The sequence below is a fragment of the Cynocephalus volans genome, chromosome 12 (assembly GCF_027409185.1).
Source record: "Cynocephalus volans isolate mCynVol1 chromosome 12, mCynVol1.pri, whole genome shotgun sequence".
NCBI lineage: Eukaryota > Metazoa > Chordata > Mammalia > Dermoptera > Cynocephalidae > Cynocephalus > Cynocephalus volans.
Window position 1 is genome coordinate 62,378,967 of NC_084471.1, and position 20,170 is coordinate 62,399,136.

Below are 20,170 nucleotides of genomic sequence, written 5' to 3' on the forward strand. Positions count from 1 at the left end.
AGGTGACCTCAGTGGCATCTGTTTATTTATAATGTGAACAATATCTGTTCAGAGGGCACCTGGTAAATGCTCCAGCCCTGGGGAGGGCTGCCCCAGGCTGGCCTGCTCAACTTGTGCACCAGTACCAGAGTAGAGCTTATAATAGGGGTCCCTCTCCTGGCCCCAGTCAGGGGGTGCTCCAGAGAGGAGTGAAGATCCCGGAAAGATTTCCCAGCCAGCTGCAGAGGTCTCTGTTGTCCACGGACTCCATGCCAGCTGATACAGGCATTTGCCCACCTCTGGGTCAACAGTGCCACCAAGGCCCGGGATCAGCACCACCTCCATGAGCTGCAGTACCACTCAGCTCAGCAGGTAACCAGTCCCACCATTTTTTGTGTAAAGGTGAAAGTGTTTGTCCCACTAGAGGTGCTGGGCAGGGTGGTGTTGCGCCAGTGCAGGTTGGGCACAGCCACCACATATTGCCATCCATCTCAAGGAATCAGTTGGTGGCACCAGCATCTTTAGGTAGAGTTGGCTCCAATCTTCAGCACCCTCCAGCACCAAGACGCTGAGCTGCAGGTGTGCCACCAAGCTGACAAACAAGGTGTGGTTGCAGCACCGTGCCTGGGGCCGATTCACATGGAGGCTACTGCTCTGCAGGGTCCTGTGCTGGGTGACCCAGGGACAGATTCAGGGTGTAGGTGCAGTGACAGGAACAGATGCAAGTGTGTGGTGTGGGCAAAGCGAGAGGAAGGGGGAAGTAGCAAAGAAGACTGGAGGACCTGGCCCTTATCCCCCTCAGCTCAGAGACTCTGGATGCCCTCGCTTCATCTCCACTTTCCTCAGAAGCTTGGAAGTGTGAGGAAATATAGGAAGGAAACAAGGACCCTGGAGAGAATGAAGTTACCTGCAAAGGGAACCGCAGTCCAGTGGGAAGTTCTTTTTATCTCCAACCAGCGAAAAATGGTCAAGGTGTCAGCAAACCCCACAGCAAATCCCAACACCAAGGAATCCACTTGATTCTTTTTTTAATGGGCTGCATTTTTGGTCTTGTGGGAAGATGTAAAGGGAAGATGTGGGTGGTAGTGGAGGGACGACAAAACATCAAGGCCTCCAGATTATGGCAGAATAGGATTCTAGAAGGGGACTTCCTGGTTGGGTAAGAGTGCTGCCCCCTGTGCACCCATGCCACGCTCCCAGCTTGCCTTGGGCTGCCTCACTCAGGTTCCTGTTGCCACCTGCCAGCTCTCTCCCTACCCCCCTGCTTGCCATCTGCCACACACCCTGCTCTCCTCCTCTTGTTTGCCTAAGCACAGCTGGAGCAGACCGACCTTCTCCATGGGAGTTTTGCCAAAAGCCAAAGGAAAGTAAAAAGGAATTTATTATGAAAAGTACAAAATGATTAAATATAGTGAGATTTCCAGAACTCAGTTTTCTGATGATGCTGACTCCATCCCCATCAAAGCAAAAATAACCCTCCTGCCTCAGCCTCTCCCCACTTCCCAATCTAAAACATTCTACTATATCTTCTGATCAGCTTTAGGGATTCCTTCTAAGACACTTTGACTCCAAATAATCTAGTCTCCAGAATTCAGGAGCTGGTTCATAATGATAAAAAGTTAGTGAGCACTTACCATGGGCCAGGTACTGTGCTAAGAGCATGACACACACTGTATCTCATTCAATCCTCACAGCCACGCTACAAGGTCAGTACTATTATCCACAATTTACCAACGAGGAAATAGCATTCGAAAAGTCAAATAACTTGTTCAACGCCACAATGATGGTAGAGGGAGGTTGGGGATCTGAACCCAGCATTCTGATTACAGCTGCCCTCAAGGCAGTTGTTACGCTCTTGTCCAGCTGAAGTCTCCCTCCCTTCAAGATACACAAATGGGTCTGGGGAAGTAGGACTTTATAAGTCTATCCATTTACCTTTCAAAATAAAACAATTTAAGCATAACACTAGTGCACAACTAGCACTAGTCCACATTCAGCAAGAATAGGGTCAGTCTCATACAACTTTCTTCAGCAAGAACTGCATCCCTCACTTTCCACTTCTGGAGACCTGGGAGTTCCACACCCTCTATCCCTTTTCTCATCTTGTGAGCCCGTGGTGTCTTCAGCAGAAAGGCTGTGTACACTTCAGAGCTGGGGAGCCAGAGTTTCTCTGTCCATCTCTGCCTTTAGCGTCCTCTGCACAGGGGGGAGGGAGGGAGGGAGGATGTGGGGGCATCCACACCTGTGCTTGACAATGAGCAAGGGATGGAGACAGCAGGCCTACCTACCCTTGGCACACTAAGAAGCTTGTGTGTGTGAGCAGCAGGCCTCCCTCTGGGCGTGGCCAAAGGTGGAGGTCTTTTCTGGGAAATGTTGAAAAGCCAGGCAGGTATGGGGTGTGGTGGCAAACGGAATCTGGAGCATACTGCAGGGAGAGTTTGGCAGAAGGCAGATCTCTGTCGGGTGGGGGTGTAGCTCCATGGTGTGCATTTTGGCTTTCAGGGTGCAAAGGGGAAAGGACAGAGAAGGAATTGGTGCTAAGGAAGAGAAGGAATAAAAACGGACAGATGATGAGGAGGGATGACAGTACTACAGGTATTTATTTCAGTCCTGATAGTCCAGTGGGCTTTGTTAGCCATCCTGGCCTATTCTTGCACACCCAAGCTCCCACTGATAACACCTGGGAGGTGTGGGATAAAGAAGAGGATCAGTGAATGTGCCCTCCACTCTGAAAAGAACACCAAGCCTCCTCCTTGCCTGAGTCCCCACCCCACCTACCCCCTCTCCCCCCAAAAGGTTGACGGGTTGACAGTCCAGTTCTTTATTTAGAAACCTGATTGTTTGAGAACATGGTGGGTGGTTCCATACCCCACCCTTTTCACTGGAATTGTGTCAGAGGTAATGGGCAACGTTCTCCCATTTCCTCAGTAACAGAGGTGAAGGCTCCTCAACTCAGAAGCACAGATTGTAGGGAACAGTGTGGACAGGCAAAGAGAGAGGAAAATCCCAAGGCAATCCAGGGGAAGGGGGTAAGAGACTCCACACAGCAACAGGGGCAGGGGTGGGGGAGCATGCCTTCTTCTGAGCTACTCCCCTCAAAAGATCCTACTTATTCTTTAGGTAGGGAGGAGGAAAGAATCAACAAGTTAGGGGATGACAGCAGGAAAAGCCAAGGAGGAGAGGAAAGGGATGTGGGGGATGCCTGGGAAAGCCAAATCCGCAGGCCTGGTGAGGTCGGAGGGGGGCTCTCAGCAGCTGCAGCAGCACTCGCCCCATGGCCTCTGTACCCCATGTTGGGCCCATGAAGTCCACAGCTCAGTTCCATTCTGCTGGTTTGCCTTCAGGGGTGCTGGGGGTGGGGAGGCGGGGAGCACTCTGGACTCCTTGGAGGGCCATTGCAGAAGTGGTCTCAGAAGTCAAACTCATCCAGGTCCCCCGTGCCCTCCCCATTTTGAGAGCCCCACACCCGGCGGTAATTGCTCTCCAGATCTTTCTGCCGTTGGCGCTCTTTCTGGGCCTCTTCAGCCCCCTGCACCTAGGGGGAAAGGCGGGGTGAGCTGGAGTTGTTGACTGAGCCAAGGGAAGCACTGGGTGCCTGAGGATCCAGGGAGTCCTGGGGCTGGCAGCCGGGGGAGGGTAGGGCTTGAGGACACACACCCTTTAGGGGCTCTTCCTGAGTGGGAGCTCATGAGCCCCCAGAATACTAGCCTGGCCTTATAGATGAGGAAAGGAAAGCTTGGCAAGTGGCAAGGCTGGGACATGCCTGAGCATGCTGGGCGATAGGGATGGGAGGTCCAGGACCAGGGGCAGGATGCCTCTCACCAAGATATTGAAGAAAATCTCCTTGAGGTTTTTTGTGTCCTCGTCAGTCAGCCAACGTGCATCCTCATCAGTCCCTTCAGCCCCTGGTCGGACGATTTTGATCTCAATTTTTCCTGGAAAGCAGCAGCACAGTAGTAAGAAAGGACCCCTGCCCCCCAAGTCCTCAGCCGAGGTCTCTAGTCCACCGTGACCCAGCCCCTCCGCTTCAAGGCAAGCCCTGCTCTCAGTCCAGCCCCACCCTCCAGGGCCCACCTTCAGCTGTGAGTCCCTCCCTCTCCAGCAGTTCTGTCACCAGCCCCTCGATTTGTTTCAGCTGTGGGTTTTCCCGTTTCATCTCGAGGACAGTCAGATCCTGATTGGGGCCTCTGTGACGGAGCTTGGTGACCCGGACCCGGACTCTGTGCTCAGGATCCTCCTCTTAGAGGTGGGGGACACACAGGGAGACACAAAGCACGGCCATGACTCCAGGGCTGGGGCTATGGTGGTCACCTCTCCCTAAGCAATCAATTGGTTTTGGCTGTCTCAACACGTATATGAGCCAGGGCTCAAAAAAATTAGTGCCTTCACCCCCAATTCCAGTCTAGAGAGTTCCCTCCACTAATTGCAGCCTTCCTTCTTCCCACCCTACCCAATAATTCAGCCCATCACCAGTGTTTTCTGAAGCAAAACTCAGGCCACCTGTACCAACAAAGAAGCTTTGTTTTAAGAAGCAGGTTGGAAAACTGTGGTTTGGTCCTCCACATGTTGGTACTTTAAAGACATTTCAATGTTTATAGAGAGAGTGGGATGGAAGGTCTGAAACTGGAACATTCCACTTGGAATATCTGTTCTCCACACTCATTGGACCCTGTGGAATGGACAAGAGGGGATGCGAAAAGAGGGAATAATTTAGTCTGTCCAGGCCGTTGGCTCACGTATTGCTGGGCTTGCCTGTTCATACCCTGAGAGCTGGGGCCTCTCTCAGTACAAAGTCCTAATTGTTGACAGGTTGCATCCTTCACAGATGTACAATTTTCATCACATAGCCTCATGTCTCATAGTCATTCAATTAATATCTACTGATCACCCACTAGTGTCAGGCAGGGTGGTAGGCACTGGGTGTACAGCAGCAAACGAGAAAACAAGACAGACAGGCTCTAAAAGCTGCTTTCCAAAAGGATGAATAGGAGGACACCATGCGATTGGATGAAGGTGCTGGGAAGAAGGCAAGAACAGTGTTCCAGAAAGAGGAAAGAGAATGAGCTCTCTCAGAAGAGAAAGAAAAGAACTTGGTGCCCTCTGGGAGCAACACCAGCTGAGGCATAAAGACAACTGACTTGGCTGCTCTTTCTTGTCTGACCACTCTCACCTGTTGGTTGGGGTGATGGGGGAGGCTTTTTGGGTACAACCCTCCTTTTCTTGTGCTTCTGCACCAGCTCTGGACTCTGTTTGTCCTCCAGCCTTTTGATCAGCTTGTTCAGAGTGGATGTCAGAGCCAGCATTGCCCGATCACGCTCTGACTCCTTCTTCAGCCCATCTGGGTCCAGCTCCTTCTCTGTCTGGGTAGCCAAGAGCAGGTGGAGAGTGAAGGGTCTGGGGAGTGGAGGTGGCCAGTTGGCCATGGTCTACAGGGCAGTCTCACATCTAAGTCTTGTCCCTCACCTTAATCCTCCTTCCCTGCCATCTCCCTTTTAATTAAGTCAATGGCTACCATTTCAGAGCGCCCTGTCCTGCGCCCCACGCTGCACTAGGTGCTGCCCTCTGTTCTCCTTGAGCCTCTTGGCCTGTCCTACGCCCACAGGAGCTGGCAGCTACAGAAGCAGCAGGAGTGAGTGCTGGCCGTACCTCCTGCCTGATATTCTCCAGCTCCTGCTCCATGCCAGCCTTCACCTCTGAACGGAGCCGCTCACGGTCTGATGGGAGCAGTATTCCTTCCAGCTCCTTCTCAAATTCTCCTAGTAACTGCCGCTCATCCTCATCTTCATCTTCATCTTCATCGTCATCCTCCTCTTCTCCCGCATCACTCTGATGTTCTGTGGCACCCTTTCCCTTCGCCTCTGGTTCCCTTTGAGGGGCTTCTGTGGCATCATCTGCAGGCTGCTCCTGGCCTGCATTTGGCTTCCCCTGGGTGGGTGGGGATTGGGGAAACAGAAGTAGACAGTCAGGGCTTCAGTCAAGACAAACAGCAGCAGGGGTGTGGAGGCAGGGAACTCAGGAGGAGCAGGAGTGAAGGAGGGGTTAGCTCTGTTGGGCCCAGTTCAGGCCTAGGTCAGGGAGGCAGGCTTCACACCCCCTCGAGCAGGACCCATACCTTTTTTGTTCCACCTTTCAGCTCCTCTATCAATCGAATCAAGTCTGCAGGACTCCGAATGACTTTGACCTGCACATTGTTCTGAAAATCTGAGATGAAAGATTAGGTGTGGACCTGTTGTGTTCTAAATTCTCTTTTGATTCCTAAGAAGAGGTGACAAGAGACCAAGGAAAGACATGGTCCCTGCCTCCAGGAGCTACCTGTCTGGTCAGAGAGACAGGAGCAACACACCCCTACAGAGAGCACTGGCCTAGGGTGGACTCACTGGTGGGAGAGATGGATGCTAACAAGCTGCTAGGTCCACCACTCTTCCATGCACTTCTGAGGCAATCACTCCAGTTTCTAGAACCACAGTGGAGCCTCTGGGGCCAAGGGTTCTTCTTTCCTGGATCTTTTTTTTTTTTTAAAGATGACTGGTAAGGGGATCTTAACCCTTGACTTGGTGCTGTCAGCACCATGCTCACCCAGTGAGCAAACCGGCCAACCCTATATGGGATCCGAACACATGGCTTTGGTGTTATCAGCACCACTCTCCCGAGTGAGCCACGGGCCAGCCCCCTTCTTTCTGGATCTTATTCTCCACTTTCCACAAATATAAACTACTTATTATCTACTCATTCCAAGCATTCTACTACAAATTATGGATTCATTCTCATTTCCTCTCACAACAACCCTCTAAGGTAGGGCTTATTACCCGTGTTTTATGGTTAAGGAAACCGAGGTTAAGTGGAATTGTCCAGGATTACAAAGTCGGAAAGTGATGAAGCCACTGTGTTCTGCTGCCTCCCTAAAATTGCATTGTTGTTTACATGGAATATAACTCCTGCAAAAGTGAAATTGCTGCTGGCCCAGCCTCCCACCCAGTATTTACCTGTACCCTCCACCCCCACCCTTGCCAACCCTAAAACACACTCAGGAAAGGAAACATGGAGGGTCGACTCACCCTCGGGAGAGCCTAGAACTGGATCTGCTGCCTCAAGGTTTGAGTCCTGCTCCTGATGAGGAGAAAAGACCAGAGTCAAGTATGAAAGCTTGTGCATGCCACTCATACTCTTAAGGCAGTGGTTCTGGGGATATCCTTGCATCCCTTGATAGATGTAAGCTCCTCATAATGACCTCCCCCGTAATCCAAGGCCCAGATCCAGCATCATCAGGGAAGCGGCTGGGAAGTTGGCTCTCACTTCAGCCTGTGCCTCATCCCCTCCTGGGGCCTGGTCCTCTGGCTCATGAAGCATCTTCCAGAAATCTGATTCCTTACTGTCCTCCTTGGTTGGGCTTGCACCTGGGGTACAGAGAACAGAAGAAATCTGAAAGGAGGGGAAAAACAGATGGGAGCATTTAGGATGGGGCACATTCCCCTCCTCTATTACTAAGGGGTTAGGGTCCTTGGTACTTTCCCCCCCACCCCCACCAGTCAGTAGGACAACAAGATTAGGAGAAGGGAAGAAATGGAGGCAATTTTCATGAAACAGGTGTAACAAGGACCTACCTGCTTTCTTTGGTGGTACCACCCCAGACTTGGTCTCACTCCACATTTGGGGGTCCAGGTCTCGCAGCTCCTCTATGATTTTATCTCCATATTGCTTTGGGTCTACTGAAAAACAGTGTGCAAGCAGGATAGGGACACATTTCTCCGGGGTATGCAATACTTGATCTTCTGCCTGTCGCTCCACATCTCTCCTTCCTCTCCTTGCTCTTCTAATTACTCACCAGCTTGCCTCTGAATGTAGGCCATGTACTCCTCAGGCTGCAGGGAAGGGTGACAGAGAATGGCCTGGGGAGCGGCACTGGGTGGGGGCCGGAGAAGAGGGTGGGGGCAGAGCCGAGGAGTCCGAATGGTTAGCACGTAAGAGCAGGACAAGGGCTCATCCACACGATCAATGTAGTCCCCAGAAATCCCTGCACCCTCATCACAGAGGAACTGCCAGGACAGAAAGGATGAATACATTGTAATTACTACCAATAATTAGCTTTAGTTCTTAGAGCAGCTATCTTTTATTAAGCACTTACTATGTGTCAGGCACTGTGCATACACTGTGTATATGGAACTTTACATAGATTAGCTCATTTAAATATCACAAAAACCCAGGGAGAGAACTATTAGTATCTCAACTTTGTGGTTCAAGAAACTTGGGTTTGGGCTGGCCAGTTAGCTCACTTGATTAGAGCATGGTCACATACTGTCCAGCTGCCAAAAAAAATTTTAAAAGAAACTTAGGTTAGATGCAATTAAGGCACTTGTTCAGGCTGAACAGCTTGTAAGTGGTAAAATAAGGAACCAAACTCAGGCAGCTTAACTGTAGGTAACCAGGTAGTTTTTGTCTCACATTCTTGCTCTTTATAAATATAGTATATATAACTTATATATATTTGCTTTATATATTCTTTTTTATGTGTATATGTATACATATATTTTAAAATATGTGCATATGGTAAAAAAAAAAAAAACTTCAAACACTTGTTCTTATATCATTCAGAAAGAGAGTAAAGATATTGATTAATGATGGCCCTGGATAAATTAAGCATGCACCATTGTAATTTCTAAAGTAACTATTAAAAGTAAAAGAAAAAGAAGCCCTATTTCTGAAATAATAGCATGAGAGATTTTGCAGACCCACTCCCTAATGAAACTCCATAACTGGTGAAAATCTAAAAAACAAAACAAACCATTTAAAGTCTTTGGAAATTTTCCTAAGAGCATACAACAAATGAAGAAACATTTATTCAAGAAAATCTACTAATCTTAAACAGTGAGAGTTTGTGGCACTTGAACCATGACCTGCTCCCTCCCTCTATGTCCCCAACCCCCACCCCACAGCTTAGTTTGACAGAAGCTCCACTCCATGTGAGTGTAGTTAAAAAGGTGGGGTGGTGGGGACTACCTAGTCTCTCAATATCCAGTTGCAGGATATGGTATTTCATAGGCAGGGGCAGCCTGCCAACATTTTTCAGTGCCTCCCCAGCTCCGAGTTGCAGAGACTAAATTCCTGGCAAATATGGTCAAGAGATCAAGGGCTCCCTTCCTCCACCCAGCCCCATTCAAAAGGCAGAGGCCTTACCTCAAGTGCAGCAGGACAAGAATATTGGGGTCTCAGTTGCCCTCACCTGAGCTCCTCATACAGTAGAGGTTTTACAAAAGGAGATGCAAACTGAGAAGACCAGAGGCTATCCTCCCTGCCAAGCTCCCTGCTCATAAAGCAGGAATGTCACTCCAAGAAATGCAAACCACTGTCCCTGACACCAGCACCAAAGCAGGGTCTCAAAGATTTTTCCCAGGGAGAAAGGCAGTCTGTAAGAACAGAGAGCTCCAAAACTCTCTCCAAAGGACTTGACTTTATGTGAAACAGAGTATGAGGAAGTTCAAGCCTAAGAGCACTCTCAAAAAAATGGAGATTTTGGTAGTAAGCAATTAAGAGGAGGCTGGTTGCTTCATTAGAGCAAAAGGCTAAACCACAGGTTAGCTAGTTTTAGCAGAGAGAACCAAGGAAAGACAGCAACTAAGAGTCCTCCTGGGATCAGAACAAACCTAAAAGATTTGCCATAAAAACTATCCCTGCAAAGGAGCCCACGTTTAATTGGATCAGACCAGGGAAAAACTTATGCCCCACATGTCAAAAACAATAAAGCAATCAGCTGGCAATTAGTAGAGCCTAATAGCTGGGTGTGATACGAACAGAGGCAGACAGCTTAACAGATTGGCAAAGGAAGTCAAAGAGGGCCCTGCTGAAACCACTACTGTCCATGGTGACTGTAAGCATTGTCAAGACTGTGTCCTCTGAGCAGAGACAGCAGAGACTTCATGTTGCAAGGGACAGTGACTTCACTAAAGTAGTCCAGCAAAGTTACTAAAGAAACAAGCAAACAACAAAAACAAGTTATGGAGTGAAAGAGCAGGAATCAGTATCCAGAGTTGCTATAGTATATTACCTAAAATGTCCAGTTTTCAACAAAAAGTTATGAAACATGCAAAGAAACAGCAAAGTGCAATGTGTATATAGGAAAAAAAAATGAAGGCAACAGAAACCACATGCGAGAGGGCCCAGATGTTGGATTTCACAAGGACTTAAAAGTAGCCATTATAAATATGTTCAAGATACCTGTTCCCCAATGTTCATTGCAGCACTCTTTACAATAGCCAAGAGTTGGAACCAGCCCAAATGTCCATCATCAGATGAGTGGATACAGAAAATGTGGTACATCTACACAATGGACTACTACTCAGCTATAAAAACGAATGAAATACTGCCATTTGCAACAACATGGATGGACCTTGAGAGAATTATATTAAGTGAAACAAGTCAGGCACAGAAAGAGAAATACCACATGTTCTCACTTATTGGTGGGAGCTAAAAATTAATATATAAATTCACACACACACACACACACACACACACACACACACACACAAAAACCGGGGGGGGGGGGAAGAAGATATAACAACCACAATTACTTGAAGTGGATACGACAAGCTAACAGAAAGGACATTGTTGGGGGGAAGGGGGGGAGGGAGAAGGGAGGGAGGTTTTGGTGATAGGGAGCAATAATCAGCCACAATGTATATCGACAAAATAAAATTTAAAAAAAAAAAAAAAAACAAAGGAGCTAACTCAATAAATACAAAAGAAAATAAATAAATAAATATGTTCAAGGAAGTGGAAATTTAAATCATACAAAGTATGTTCTCTGACCACAATGTAATGAAATTAGAAATGAATACCATAAAGAAATTTTGGAAATTCACAAATATGTAGAAATTAAACACTCCTAAGGAACCAATGAGTCAAAGAAGAAATCACAAGAAAATTAGAGAATACCTTGAAATGAATGAAAATGAAGAAAGATACCAAAACTTATAGAACATAACTGAAGCAGTGCTTAGAGGGAAATTTATAGCTGTAAACATCAAAATTTTTAGAAAAGGAAATGTCAAATCAATAAACTACTCTTCTATCTTAAGAAACTAGGAGAAAAAATAACTAAACCCAGAGCAAGCAGAGGGAAGGAAATAATACAGATTAGAACAGAAATAAATAAAATAGGGAATAAGAAAACAAAAGACAAAAATCAATAAAACAGAGTTAATTTTTTGAAAAGATCAACAAAAGTGACAAAACTTTAGCTAGACTGATCAAGAAAAAATAGAGAATTCTTAAATTAGTGCAATCAGGAATGAAAGAAGGGACACTACTACCAACCTTACAGAAATAAAAATGATAGTAAAGGAATACTATGAACACCCATATATCAACAAATCAGATAACATCAACAAAACAGACAAATTCCTAGAGAGATATAAACTACTAAAACTGATGCAAGAAGAAAAGTAAAGAGATAAAATTAGTAATAAAAAATTACCGACACAGAAAAGTCCAGATGGGTCCATTGGTGAATTCCACTAAATATTTAAAAAATAATAAAACCATTTCTTTTTACGCTCTTCCAAAAAATAGGAGAGGAGGCAACATTCTTCAACTCATTCTTTGAGGCCAGTATGATTACCCTAATGCCAAATCCAGACTAAGACATCACAAGAAAAGAAAACCCCAGACCAAGAGATCAAGGAAATATTCAAGATACCTCTTTTGAATTCAGACCCTCAAATCCTTCACAAAATACTAAACAAATTCAGCAATATATAAAAAGGATTATATACCATGACCAAGAGGGATTTGTTTCAGTAGTACAGGTTGGGTTAACATAAAAAATAAATTGTTACACAGCTTACCAATAGAATAAAGGACAGAACTCACATGATTATCTCAGTGAATACAACAAAAAGCATTTAACAGAATTCAACACACCTTCATGATCAAAACATTTAGCAAATTAGGAATAGAAGGAGACTTCATTAAGTGGATAAAAGGCATCTATGAAAAACTCACAGCTAATATCACACTTAATGGTAAAAACTGAATGCCCTCCCGCTAAGATAAGGAACAAGACAAGTATGTCTGCTTACACCACTTCTATTCAACACTGTACTGGAGATTCTAACCAGTGCAATTAGACAAGAAAATGTAGTAAAAGCCATACAGATTGGAAATAAAAAAGTAAAACTATCTCTATTTGCAGATGACTTGATCTTACATAGAAAATCCTTTAAAATCCACCAAAATAACCATTAGAACTAATAAACAAGTTCAACAAGGTTGCAAGATACAAGAATCAATTGTACTTCTATACACGTGAACAATTCAGAAATGAAAGTAAGAAAATAATTCCATTTGCAGTAGTATCAAAAAGAATTTAATAATTAGGAATAAGTATAGCAAAAGAAGAGCAAAGCTTATACTCAGAAAACTACAAAACACTGCTGAAAGTAATTAAGATGGAAAGATATCCATGCTCAAAGATTAAAAGACATAATATTGTTAAGATGGCAATACTTTTCAAATTGATCTTTAGATTAATCATAATTCCCATTAAAATGCCTGCTGGCTTCTTTGCAGAGATTAATAAAGTGATCTTAAAATTCATATGACAACTCAAAGTACTCTAACTAGTCAAAACAATCTTGAAAAAGAAGAACAAAGTTGGTGGACTCACACTTCCTTATTTCCAAAACTTACTCAAAGCTACAATAATCAAGACAATGTGTAACTGACATAAGGAAAGGCATATAGACCAATGAAACAGAATTGAGAATCTATAAATTAACCTTCACTTTTATAATAATTTGATTTTTGACAAGGTTGCCAAGACAAATCAACAGGAATGGGCTTTTCAACAAATGATGCTGGGTTAACTGGATATCTACATGCAAAGGAATGAAGTTGGACACCTACCTCATACCATATACCAAAATGAGCTCAAATGGATAAAAGACCTAAATGTAAAACTATAAAACTCCTCGATGAAAACATAGGTGTAAGTCTTTGTGGTCTTAGATGAGGCTAAGGGTTATTATATACGATATCAAAAGCAGAAGTAACAAAAGAACAAAATAGACAAATTGGACTTCATCAAAATTGAAACCATCAAGAATGTGACTTTATAATACACAGAATAGGAGAAAATATTTGCAAATCACATATCTCTTAAGGAACTTAAATCGAGAATATATAAAGAATTCTTACATCTCAATAATAAAAAGACAACTCCCAATTTAAAAATTGGCAAAAGATCTGAACAAACATTCTACAGAGAAGATAAACAAATTGTTAATAAGCACATAAAAAGATGCTCCACATCTTTAGCCATCAGAGAAATGCAAATCAAAAACCACAATGAGATGCCACTTTGCACTCACCAGGATGGCTACAATCAACAAGATAATAACAAGTGTTGATCAGGATGTAGAGAAACTGAAATCCTCATATACTACTGGTATTACTGATTGGTAAAATGGTGCTCCTACTTCCTCAAAAGGTAAACAAAGATTCAGCAATTTTACTCCTTGGTATATACCAAAAGAAATGAAAACATATGTTCACACAAAAACTCATTCACAAATGTTAAAAGCTAGAGCAATATTTTCCTTAAGGACACTGTCAGACTGATTAAAAATACTATATGCTGTTTATAGAATACATTTAATACATAAAAATTTAGAAAGAATAATAATAAATGAATAAAAAATAATAAACACATAGTAACTCAATGAAAGGTGTTACAGCTGTATTAATATCACACAAAAGACTTTAAGTAAAAAAAATACTAAAGATAAAGAACTTCTCAATGTTAAAAGATACAATTTGTGAGGAAGATAATTTTAAATTGTATGCAATTCTTCATCTTGCTATTGTATGTCTCTTCTAACTACAGCAGGGATTTTTGTCTGTTTTGTTCACTAAAATATTCGCTGCCTGGCACACAGAAGCATTTAATAAATATTTGTTAAAATAAATAGCCCAAAGATACAAAAAGCAACAATTGGTAGAATAAATTGAAAGACTAATAAAGAATAATACACAAATCCCTAATTACAGCACGACACAAATCAGTAAGGACGTGAAAGATCTGAGTAGCACAATTAACAACCATGACCTAAAATACATACAGAATACACGGGAGCCAATAATAGAGTACAGGTTCTTTTGAGGCACAAAGAAACAGTCACAGAAATTGATGTATACGGGACCATACAACAAGTCTCAACAAATCTAAAAGGAATCAAATTAAATGGTACAATTTCTCTGATCACAGTGTAATTAAGCTAGAAATCGACAATAAAAAGATAACCAGAATAAACCCAAATGTTTGAAAAAAAAGAAACTTTTGAAAAACCCATGGTTCAAAGTAGAAATAATCAACATTTAGAATTGAACGATAATATGCACAAAGGTGGGAGAAGCTACGATGAGAAAGAAAGAACCGCTCTGAACATTTCAAGCCCTGGCTACGTTAAGGCTGGAGCTGGTGAGCACAGGGAGCAAGAGCCGGCAAAAGCCGCAGCTGTGCCTTTCGGATGAAGTTGCTTGGAGGCTGCAGGGGAGAAAAGGGCCTCAGTGGCCCCCAAGGCCAGCAAGACTACGAATAGGGTTCCCGTGGACCCATGTAGGAGTGAGGAGCCAAAACAACTGATAAAAAAGGAGCCACTCAAATGCTGGTGAGTCACCGCAGGGAACCGGCCCATGGCCTGCCCCATGGGAAGTGTTTGTAGCATAGGCAGTAGGGGAGACAGGCCCACCAGGAGAACACTGGGGCGCAGCAAGGACAGCTGATCTGCCCCCCAATCAGCATAGAACCACTCAGTGGAGACTGGTCAGGAATATAGAACTGCAGGGGGTGCAGTTTGCTGAAAAGACTCAGGCCCAGACCAGAATTTCTGTACAACTCAGGTATGCCAGAATTCACAAGTTCTGGAAGTACCTATAAAGTCAACCATTAAAACCTGAGCTGCACAAAAAGCCTTCCCCAGGGAATTAGCAGTAAAGCAACAATTTAGCTCAACCACAGAGCTCAAGTACTGGTCGCCACAGGAAGATCCCCCATTTTAGAAGTAAGCAAAAGACAACAAATTAGTTCCAGTGCAGAGTTTAAGTGGTAGGAACAGTGAATAATCCAACATAGAACTAAAAGAAAAAATAAAATACACACAGACTAGAGACAAAGTTTGATATTAACTAGTAAAGGTCTCTCATCACCAAAGAATATCTATAAAACCTAGAAAGACCAGAAGCCCCCTGGGATACCAAGCCAGGGAGCGGGGAGGACTGGGGGCCTCAGCCACGCACCCCCCCAACACCCACAACCAGCCCAGCAACAACCACCTAGCTGCTGCAGGAAGCACCTAGGGCTCCCAAGCAGGGGCGATGGGGGTCAAGGGCTTCAGCCACACCCCTCCGACATCTCCACCTAACCTAGCAATGACCAAGCCACCAAGTGGAAGCCCCCTGGTCTCCCATGCAGGAATGAAGGGGGTGCCACAGGCCTCAACCCTGCCCCTCCACCTTCCTCCTCCCACCCCACTTCCTTACCCCTTCTTTTACCCCTCCCCCCAGCTGTTCTGCAACATCATAAAATGTAAAAAAAAAAAAAAAGTAATATTAATAAATAAGCTTAAGAAAAAAAAAACTTGTGGAACCAAAAAAAAAAAAAAGAAAGAAAGAAAAGATATCTGAATCGGATCAAGCCCCCAGATCTAACTACCAATTTACAGAAAACAGAGGGGGACAAAGAAATACATTAAATGACACCCTGGAGATATAATCAGCAAAATCAGACTAAAACCAAGCAAACAAGCAGTTTTTTTTCAACACATAAATTACAAGGGCTGGCCCATGGCTCACTCGAGAGAGTGTGGTGCTGCTAACACCAAGGCCACATGTTTGGATCCCATACAGGGATGGCCAGTTAGCTCACTGGGTGAGCGTGATGCTGACAACACCAAGTCAAGGGTTAAGATCCCCTTACCGGTCATCTTTTTTAAAAAATAAATAAATAAAAATAAATAAATTACAAGGAAATAAAAAGAGGGAGGAGCTATCCATAGATTAAAGGAGACTTAAGAGCCATAACAACCAAATGTACTATATGGACCTTATTTAGATCATGATTCAAATAAGCCAACCACATATACTCATATATGAGATATGAGAAAGTCAGGGAAACTTAAAAATATTGAATATTTGATGATCCTAAGAAACTACTGTTAATTTTTTAGTGTGATATGGTATGTAGTTATGTTTTTAAAGGCGCTCTTATCTTTCAAGGGTAAATATAGAATTATTTATGGGTGAAATAATATGATGTCTGTGATTCCCTTACAAAATCATCTCGGAGTAGGGGTGGTAGTAAAGGGAGGTGGGCTAGGGGGCAGATGAAATGGCCTGGCCATATGTGTTGAAGCTAGGTGATACACAGGGGGTCATTGTACAATTCTCTCTGATTTTGTATGTTTTAAATTTTCTATAATTAAAAAGCTTCAAAAAAGATAATCTTTAAATATACATAACTGGCACCGAGCAATTATACTTTTAAGATATATTTACACATGCACATATGTACAATGTAGTAATCTTTTGTAATAACAAAAGATTGGGGGGAAAAACTATTTCAATCAGTACCATAATCGTCAGAAAAAAATGGTACATAAGTATGACAGAATATTATGCAGCTGTAAAAACAAAAAAAAAGAAAGTTCTAGATGTACTGATATTGAAAGATCTCTAAAAATTATCAAGGAAAATAAAAACAATGTAGAGCAGTGTGTTTAATATACTATATATTGTATGTAAATAAAGGAAAAAAGAAGTAAGAATTTCTATTCATCATTGCTTGTAAACATGCAAAGGCAGGCTGAAAGGATATGGGAAAAACCAAGAGCAGGGATTACCTGTGGGGCGGGAGGCAGGAGGGCAGGAGGAGAAATGAGCATATGGGAGACAAGTATGGGAGGAGACTTTTCATTGTACAGATTTTTACACTTTCTGGGTTTTGTATCATGGTGAAGTATTATCTAATAATTAGATATAGAATTTTAAAAAGCCATTAAAAAACTTGTGAGAGATACATAGATGTACTTGGAGAGAAATTTATAAGAGATATATTATAAAAGAGGAAAAGCTGAAAATGAATGAGGTAGGCATTCATTTCAAGAAGTTGAATAAATAACAGCAAAATAAACCCAGAAAGTGAAGGAAGGTAGATAAAGATTAGAGTAGAAATTAATGAAATAGAAAACAAATACAATAGAGAAGCTAAACAGAGCCAAAAGTTGGTTTTCTTGAAGACTAACAAAAGTGATTAACCTCTGATGAGACTGACCAATAACAAATGAGCAAGGCCAAAATAACCCATAAGGAATGAAAAGAGGAGCTTAATTCCATATGCTACAGAGATTAAAAGTATATCATCAACAATTCTATGCCAATAAATCTGAAAAATCAGAAGAAATGAAAAAATTCCTAAAAAATATAACTTACTAAAACTAACCCAAGTAGAAATGGAAAACTTTGAATATTCCTAAAACTACTAAAGAAAATGAGCCTGTAGTTTAAAATCTTCCCACAAAGAAAGCCAAGCCAAGATCATTTTACAGGTGAATTCAAGCAAACATTCAAGGAATAAAAAAATTCCAATCTTACATAGCATTCAGAGTACAGAAAAAGTGAGAGCATTTTTGAACTTACTTTTTGAGGTTTGCATAACCTTGTTAACAAAACATCATAAGGGGAGTACTATGAAGCAAAATTACAGGTCAATATCACTTATGAACATACAAACAAAAGTCTTTTTAAAAAATTAACGAATTGAATCCAGTGAGGTATAAAACGGATAGTCAAGGATAATATACATGACCAAATTTGGGTTCATCTCAGGAATACAAAATTGGTACAGCATTAGAAAACTATAAATCATTTAATTTCAAATTAAACATAGCCTCAAAGCATATGAAAAAAATTAATGAAATTGCCAAATACACCATCACAGCGGGAATTTTAACACACCCCTTTCAGTAATTATCAGTCAAGTTTGACATAAAATTAGTAGAAAATTTGAACAATACAATTAGAGTCTGGAACTGAATAATATGCTTTCAAACACAAACATTCCATTTTTAAAAATTCACCAAAGAAAAATCATTGACACATAGCATAAAATTAGAAATCAATACCAATCATCTAAAAAAAAAAAAAAAAAGCAAAACACATTTAGTTAGAAATAGATTATAAGCATAATTCTAAATAAGTTCTGAAGCAAAGTATAATGAAAATGGAAACACCACATATCAAAACTTGAGGGATCCAACCAAAATAGACTCAGAGTGAAATATATAGCTTTAAATGCTTTAAATGTACAGCTTTAAAAAATCAGGAAAGAAGAAGGACTGAAAATTAGTGAGTTAATCATCCTGCTCAAGAAGTTACAAGAATAGTTGTAACTCATCAGGGACAAAAGGGTGATCTCTGTAATACACAAAGAGCTCTTACACAGTGAGCAGAAAAAGACCAACAAGCCATTAGGAAAATGAGCTAAGAGTTTGGCTGGCTGAAAGAAAAGAGTAAAGAAGGAAAGAGAGACAAACAGCTCTTAAATGTGAGTAAAATTAATTACATATTTTTTTCTTAAGAGAAATGCAAATTAAAACCACACTAAAAAACTATTTTTTATCTGATGCCTAGCTGGTGATTGGCCAAAATCCAAAAGTTAAAAAATATACTGGTTGGCATGGCTGTAGAGAAATCAGCATTCTGATACATCACTAGAGGAAAAGTAATTTACCTACACAGGGTAATTTGGCAGTGCATATCAAAATTACAACCAGGAACTTAATCTACATGTACTCTGTAGATACAAGATTATTCATTTCAGTACTTCTGTGTGAATAAAAGATTTAAAACAACCTAAAAGTCCATCAACAGGGAACTATTTAGATAAATGATGGTACAAGCTGTATAATAGGACGACAGCAACTACATACAAGAACAGGCAAGCTTTTTATACATTAATTTTTTTTTTTTTTTTTTTTTTGTCTTTTTGTGACCGGACGCACCGCACTCAGCCAGCGAGCGAACCGGCCATCCCTATATAGGATCTGAACCCGCGGCAGGAGCACTGCCGCGCTCCCAGCACCGCACTCTCCCGAGTGTGCCACAGGGTCAGCCCTTTTATACATTAATTTGGAAAGAGCTCAAAGATATATGCTTGTAAGTGCATTTTAAAAAAATCTCTGAGAGTATAAAGAGAAACTAATCACGCACCGCGGGACCGAGTGAGCAGCCCGAGGCGACAACGCGGAGGCAGAGAGAGAGTTGCCCGGCCCAGCCCAGCCCCGTGAGTGACCCCCAGCCCGGCCCTGCTGGGGGGGGGGTGGACACCCGCCCCGCTTCCGCCTGCCACACCCGGCCACTCACCGGCCCCAGGGCTGCCTCCATTTTCTCAGTTGGTGGTGGCTCTGGCCCGGCTTAGCCAGGCCTGTCCTCCTCCCCCGGCTCGGCTCCTCACTGAGCCTTCCCACTTGCTTGCCCTGGCGCGGGGCTTCCCGGGGCCTGTGGGCAGGCCTCCCCTCCCACTCCCTCTGCGGTTCTCTGGCGGGGCTGGTGGCATGGGGCGTCCCCAGCCAGTATCGGGAGGGCAAGGAAGTACGGGCTGGGCCGACTGTCACTCCACCACACCCTGGGCTCTGGCCCCCGGTAAACTTCCCGTTACCGGGAGGCAGATACCATCTCTGCGGCCACCAGTTCGGAAAAACGCCTAACCGATTTCTGGTTAGGAATAGTGTGGTCCGAGCATTCCCGAGTTCGCTTGAACCTGCCGGAGAGCTGACTGTGGGTGGGTGTGGGTGGGCACCAGAGTCTATCCGCGCCGGGGGGGGGATTCAAAGGTGAACCGTGTGCTGCAGGCTCCTCTCCCGAGGAGCCTACGCTCTGGTGTGGGAGATAAGACAAGTACACAAATAACCGTGATACCAGGAGGAAGGTGATAACTCCCAAGAAAGATCTACACAGTGCTACAAAGGCACCCAGAGGGACCGGTCGTCTGCGCCTAGCAGAAACCTGTAGACTTCCTGGGCAAGGCGGTGCCGAGCAGGGTCTTGAAGGCCCGGCTGATAGACGAGGGTTGCAGAAGACACGTCCCAGCCCAGCCCAGTGCGCACACAGCAGGGAGACGTCCGGCTAGGGAGGCGGAGACTCG

At 43.5% G+C, this 20,170-nt stretch overlaps 1 protein-coding gene across 8 annotated transcripts in view; it reads right to left on the reverse strand.

Annotated features, from left to right (window-relative positions):
• Positions 1-2,784: 2,784 nt before the first annotated feature.
• OS9 (OS9 endoplasmic reticulum lectin) overlaps positions 2,785-20,170 on the reverse strand; it is a 33,766-nt gene continuing 16,380 nt past the window's right edge. For 2 of the 8 annotated variants that reach the window (XM_063075460.1, XM_063075458.1), the window contains exons 6-15: positions 7,802-8,012; positions 7,581-7,682; positions 7,273-7,373; positions 7,035-7,086; positions 6,092-6,180; positions 5,626-5,904; positions 5,150-5,339; positions 4,054-4,218; positions 3,802-3,914; positions 2,785-3,514 (exon numbers count right to left, since the gene is read on the reverse strand). In XM_063075460.1, the coding sequence (XP_062931530.1) occupies positions 3,389-3,514; positions 3,802-3,914; positions 4,054-4,218; positions 5,150-5,339; positions 5,626-5,904; positions 6,092-6,180; positions 7,035-7,086; positions 7,273-7,373; positions 7,581-7,682; positions 7,802-8,012 (1,428 nt within the window). In that variant the 3' untranslated portion in view covers positions 2,785-3,388. Of the gene's footprint in view, positions 3,515-3,801; positions 3,915-4,053; positions 4,219-5,149; positions 5,340-5,625; positions 5,905-6,091; positions 6,181-7,034; positions 7,087-7,272; positions 7,374-7,580; positions 7,686-7,801; positions 8,013-20,170 lie in introns of all 8 variants that reach the window. The other 6 variants (XM_063075459.1, XM_063075457.1, XM_063075465.1 and 3 more) reach the window with 3 other exon arrangements.